Raw genomic sequence first — 6,175 nt, 5'->3', positions numbered from 1 at the left:
GTAATCATGATGTGTAATTTACCAGGGACTGAAGACCTCCTCCTCTAGAAGAAATGGCATCCTTCCTTCAGCCCTTCCCCCTGGCCTGTGGGAGAGAAAAGGAATCAGGAACCAAAGCTGCCTCCCACTGGCCAGGCAGTTTTCCCAGAAACAGTGTCTGGCTCTCCTTGTTTTGCCCCCAGCCTACATCACAAAGCCCCTCTTCTCTAGAGGAAGAGCAGTATCCCTTCTGCCCCGGAGCCCACATCCTTGTAGCCTGGCACAATGGGCTCCCACGGAGTACACAGTGTTTCTCATTGTGGCATAAAATGCCATAAAGTCAGAACAAAGAGGGAGCCAAGAGCCTTGATGAGCCTGCTGCTTCCTGCCCTCGGAGAATACAACTGATTGTTTAAAAGCCAGTGGTGAGGCAAGTGGCCAATTAGCAAGGCCTTCACCCCCATGGCCTGTAAATGTGATTTGGACCTTCCGAATGGGATGCTGCTATTCAGATCAATTGCTGAAAGGAAGCAAGTCTGCTCCCACTGCCAAATTTAGCAACCCTGAGACAGCAAAGGTGACCTAGGCTACCTCGGTGGTGTCTTTAGGACTAAGCTAAGCCCTGTTGATGCTGAGTATTAACTCTGCTCTCAGCACCCCGCCCACACCCTGCCTCTTTAAGGTGATGTAAGGGAGTCCTAAAACATTCCTGAGACTAGAAAAGTATACTTCTGTTCACAATTGCATTGGGAAATGAAAAACTATAGTTCATCTCTCATTGTCTTCTTTCTCATAGTTGTCAAGAAATTGTCCACAACCCAGGCCGGAAGAAAATGAAAGTAGGTTTGGGGGTCAGCCTTGTCATTTTGAGGGTGTTTGCTAATTTACTCTTTTGCTGTTACTGAACTGAAATGAATACTGTGGGAAGAAGTCATGACCACCACTCAGAGGCAAAAGAATCCCACAAAGCTTGGGAAACTGTAGATGCAGAAAGCAATCAGGAAGGGCAGTTCAGATATGTGGCTGTGGAGCAGATACAAATTTTAACTCATTCTGGAGCCAAGGAAGAGGCCCACAACCAGGGAAGAGGGCGTAGGATGGCTAGCCCGGGGGGAGGGGGGGGCGAGGGGGGGTTTGTTTCTTCTGGGATTCTCAGGGTCTAACTTTTCTCTGCCAGGTTCCTCTGGGGTTTTCCATCTCAAACCCTGGATGAGGCCCGCTCAGCCATTACCCAAGGGACCACATTTACTCACAAGCTAGTGGCTTTATTGGATTTTCTTACCATTTGGCCAAATCAAATAGGTCTGCTGCATTTAGAGGTGCAACAAGGAAAACTAGTCTCCTGAGGAAGGTCCCTCAAAGGAGGCAGGATAGCTCAGCTCAAACAGGTGCAAGAGAAGTTTCCTTCCTGTTGGTTATCCCCATAGAAAACCAGACTGGAGGGGAAATGTGCTTAATTAAAGCAAGAGGGCTTGCAGGCAGACTTAGAATGAACTTCCCCATCAGCGTGAGAAAAAAACTTTTAATGGATTGAGGAAGCTGTGAGTTCTGTCCCCAGACTCTTCTAAGGAGAAAGGTGTACAACAGTGCATCCCCACTCCCCTGGGGAAACTACCCAAAATACAGATTCCTGGGCCCCTCGTTGAGATTCCCATTCAGGCTGTAGGGGTAGGGAGGCCCTGGAATCTGTCCTTTCCACTTACTGACCCCTGGCGATCCTGATGCGTCCAGTCATCGTTTAGAAACCCGAAACAGATGGCTGCACCAACCCAGAGCTCCAGAGGGTGGGGCTGGGTGACACCCCGAGAGCCTAGTTTCATACTCAGGTCATTCAGTCCTGCAAACTAGAGACGGTGGGGAGGAGCCCCCCAGTCCCTGTCCTGGGCGCGACTGCAAGGCCCCGGGGAGCCTCCGGGTGGCCGCCCCACGACCCCAGCATGGTCGCCTCGGCCTCCGGAAAGGAAGTCTACGAGGCTCTGAAAGACCTTTGTGTCCCAGGCGCGTCCCCATCGCTAGGTACAGATGCCTGTGTCCGTCTGCTGGGTTGAACGCGCCAGTGGATCGCCTAGGTAGGTCCTCATCTTGCTCGGCTGCCAGCCTCTGCTGTGGAAAGGGCTGGACCTGGCGGGACCCAGTGCCCAAGGCCCCCAGCAGGGTGCCCCCCCCCCCCTTTCCCTCAGCACATTCGCCCCACCCGAGTCTGCCAGGTTCTAGGGATCTCGCAGCCACGGGGCCGCCCTGGTGGCTTCAGTGGACAGGGGCGACCCCTGGTGCCCAGCACGCGCTGGTGCCTCCCGCGCTTTTTGAACCGCGTTCGCAGACTTTCCCCAGAGATCGTGAGACGTCAGCTCGGCTATCAGGAAAGGGCACCTAGTCCCTAAGTCTCAGGGGAAGGGGAAGGACATCCCTGGGATAGTTATTGTGTACCATCGAGTGTCGGTTCTGACTCAGTGACCTTGCAATTACAGTCCAGTTCTTATCCTCCAATGCCACGCCAGTGCTCCCCTGAGGCCGTTGTTATTGTTCAATGCTGTGAGATGGTTCTAACTCAAAGCAACCCAGTATAGGGTTTCTGAGACTCCTGATGTGGCACTGTTGGATCAGCACTGGACTGCAAACCACAAGTTTGGCAGTTCAAATCCACCAACTACTCCTTGGAAACCCTACGGGGCTGCGGAGTCCTAGTATGGTGCTGTGGGTTAATGCACTGGACCGCAAAGTCGGTTTGAACAGCAAGGTTGGCGGTTCAAGCTCACCAGCAACTCATCAGTAACCCTATACTGGGTAGTTATGGGTCAAAACCAACTTGATGGCACTTAACAACAACATGAGTCAGTACCGACTCAATGACACGTAGCAACAGCATAGGGTTTCTGAGATAACAGTAGAGAGGAATTGACGGAGGCCCCAGAGGGGAGGAGGGAAACCTAAGGACCCTTCTTGCTCCCAGGCAGATGCCCCCTAAACATGCCATCGTTCTGCAGAGCACTGAGATCAGCACTGGGGTCCCCTCCCACATGACTCGGCCCCAATATGGGGATAGCCAGTTAGCTCAGCCCTAGAAACACAGACCCAGGCCCTGGCCACCTGCCCCCAGACTGCACACACCCTAGTCACTGGTGGGCGTCACCCAGACAGCAGAGCAGTGCATGGAGGGGACATGTGCTGTCAGAAGCAGACTTTGCCTGGCTTCCTGCCAGAGCCATTATCAAGACAATAACTGAGACAGGCAAAGCCAGAACCACAGGGGTCCCACCATCTGGAGGCCAAATTCTTCTTTGGTCTCCCTGTGCCTGGCATGACTCACCTGGTTGGCAGCACTTTGTTAAGCTGCATTACCAGAGCTGAGTCACAGCTGTGACCTGCTGCCCCCCCAGCTCAATCAGGAAAGGAGGGACCAGGTGAAGTTCCAGCCAGCCTGCAGGGGACCCCTGCCCTGCCGACCTATTCAGCGGGCAGCCCTGCTCCACACAAATGCCAAAAGTGGCACCCAGGTAATGGCAGCTGGGGAAAGACTCTGTGTGTATGTCCAGGTGTGACAACGCCGCCACATGTCTCTGAGACCCAGACTCTGCCAGCTGCTTCTCAGCTGGCACGAATAACAGTTGCCATAGCCAAGCCCAAGGCCAGCAAAAGAAACAATACCTCCCAGAGGGTTTGTTCTGACCGGAACAAGGGCAGACTCGAAGGCCTTCAGGTCAAACGTTGGACCAGAGCCCAGCCCGGGATTAGAGAAGACAGCGCTGAGGCAGCTAGTGGGTCTGGCACTTCCTTGAGACCAAAGGCATAAGCAGAAAGGGTCCAGGAAGGGATGGGTACCATTAGCACCCGCTCCCTGCCCTCCTTCTGCTGTCAGGAAGCACCCACTCAGTCCAGTAGGAAAAGAACAAGTGTCCCCCAAGCTTCATTTCACCACTCCACTCAGACCCTGCCATCATGTCCTCCTGCCCATCGAATGCCCCTCTGCCTCCATCCACTCGTTCTCAGAACGACTTCTTCAGATCCTACCTGGACTCCTCCTGCTCCCAGCAAGTGGGAGTGGATGGGTGAGTGGACATTCCCTGAGAAGAGGCAGAGGTTCCTCTAGCTACTCAGCCATTCTCTGCACTAGGCTTTGTGGGGAGACCAAGATGGTATCAATGGGGCAGTCTGGGGATTCCTCAACAAACAGTTGCCCCACACAGTTCCAGGCATTGTAGCCAAGTATGTGGCTGGTCCCTGGACTTCCAGGTGGGCATAGAGGGAGGCAGTGACACCATGCTCCTCCATGACAAATCCCACAAATCTCCACAAACTGAAAGAGACCCTCTTTCTTTCCAGGTTCCGAGGTGGGAAATGAAAACGAAAGCAGTATTTATCAAAGCAATGGCCGGGTCATCTAGCGAGAGGGCTGGACACGGACTTCTCTCTACCCAGCCACTTTTTCCTGCATCCCCATAAGCCTCCCTCCCCCTCCTCTTTACTGAAATGGTAACCAGTTGTTTGCAGTTAGCATTTTCCCTTTTGCCACTTTCTTTTGGGGCCCAGCTTGAGCATCAGCTACCAGCCAGGTCCCAGACAGCATGCATGGGCCAAGCAGCTGGGGGTGTTGAGCCCCAGTGGGTATCCTGCTGCTGCCCCTCAGTTAGGAGCCCAAGGCTACAGCCCTGGCAGGCCCAGCAGCCCTGGGTACCTTAGGCCTTACTCCACCCCCAGTGGAATCAAGCCACATATTCAGTAAACTGACTTTATTTACCTAGCTTTGTTTAGTGTTTATTTTGCCCTCTGTGAACAAAGTCTCAGCAGTTCACAATCTACTCCTCCCACTGGTGATGACACATCCTGGGCCCCCACCTCCCATGGGCTATTGTCCACGGAAGCACCCACTGGGGACCTCGTTGGCATGCAGACAAAAATTTATAATGTTTGTACAATGATAAATTTCCTAAAGCTCACCACTTCGGCCCTATTTCCAGTGATGTCATACTTACATCCGAGGCCAGGTCAGGGCCTGGGGTGAAAAAGGTCAGAGAGAGAATCTAGTAAGGAAAGAGAAGTGTGTAATGTGAGAGTACTGTGAGTGTAAATGTGAGAGAGAGACACACAGACAAACACAGGTAGAGGCAGAAAGGTAAAACAAAACAAAAAAAGGTGCAGGAACTAACTACTGATACATTAAAACCAGCATGCCAGATGAAAGAAGCCAGACAAAAACAACTGCTTATTGAATGATTCCATTTGTATGAAATTTCTAGAAAAAGTGACTAGAGAGGAAGATCAGTGCATGCCAGGGATAGGAGCAGGGATTGATGGCAAGCAGCTCAAGGAATTTGGGGGATAATGAAGGCGTTCTAAAGCTGGTTGATGTTAATGTTTGCACAAGGATAGATTTCCTAAAGCTTGTGGACCTCAACACTGAACATGAATGAGCTTTATGGTATGATTATAAACAACACCTCAATAAAATGTCTAGATAAATGGAGAAGAGTGAAAGAAAATAGATGCTCTTCTCCCACTAGAGACCCACATCCCTTAGACCAGGGGTAGAGAACACCTGACCAAATGAAATCATTTGGTCTAGCCCTGCCAAGTCATCACGGCCACCAGCCGTTTCAACTCATAGCAACCCTGTGTAGGGTTTCTGAGGAGTGACTGGTGAGTTGAGCCACCAACCATATGGTTCAAACCAACCTTGCAGTGCAGCACATTAGCCCACCGTGCCACACCAGGACTCATAAGCCATCACATTGTTGTTATTAAGTGCCATCGAGTTGGTTCCGACCCATAGCAACCCTGTATAGGGTTTCCGAGGAGCATCTGGTAAGCTTGAATTGCCGACATTGCAGTTCAAATGGCTTTGCAGTCTGGCGCATTAACCCCCAGGACCACACCAGGACTCCAAGCCATCACATTAGGGGTGAGTTAATTAAATGTTTGACCAAACATAGCAGGCTAATTTTTAAGTTGATAATTTTGTATGACCTGCGAATGATGTTGTAAATTTTGGCAGAAAAAAGGTTCCCTACGAGGGATATCATTACTGATGTTCAGTGGATCTTGGCTGAAAGCAGAGAATATCAGAAAGATGTTTACCTGTGCTTTATTGACTATGCAAAGGTTTTCAATTGTGTGGATCATGACAAGCTATGGACAACATTGCGAAGTATGAGGATTCCGGAACACTTAATTGTGCTCATGAGGAATCTGTACATGGACC

General features: G+C 51.3%; 1 protein-coding gene across 1 annotated transcript in view; it reads left to right on the top strand.

Moving 5' to 3' along the window:
• The window catches only part of MARCH10 (membrane-associated ring finger (C3HC4) 10, E3 ubiquitin protein ligase), a 140,737-nt gene extending 136,708 nt beyond the window's left edge, over positions 1 to 4,029 (top strand). Inside the window, exons 9-13 of the mRNA XM_006833724.1 lie at positions 776 to 818; positions 1,828 to 2,009; positions 2,160 to 2,315; positions 3,357 to 3,473; positions 3,967 to 4,029. Of these exons, the coding sequence (XP_006833787.1) occupies positions 776 to 818; positions 1,828 to 2,009; positions 2,160 to 2,315; positions 3,357 to 3,473; positions 3,967 to 4,029 (561 nt within the window). The remainder of the gene's footprint in view (positions 1 to 775; positions 819 to 1,827; positions 2,010 to 2,159; positions 2,316 to 3,356; positions 3,474 to 3,966) is intronic.
• The last annotated feature ends 2,146 nt before the right edge of the window (positions 4,030 to 6,175 follow it).

The sequence above is a fragment of the Chrysochloris asiatica genome, unplaced genomic scaffold (assembly GCF_000296735.1).
Source record: "Chrysochloris asiatica unplaced genomic scaffold, ChrAsi1.0 scaffold00007, whole genome shotgun sequence".
In the NCBI taxonomy this organism is placed as follows: domain Eukaryota; kingdom Metazoa; phylum Chordata; class Mammalia; order Afrosoricida; family Chrysochloridae; genus Chrysochloris; species Chrysochloris asiatica.
The sequence above is the reverse complement of the archived record's forward strand: the minus strand, read 5'-3'. Positions and strand labels throughout refer to the sequence as shown.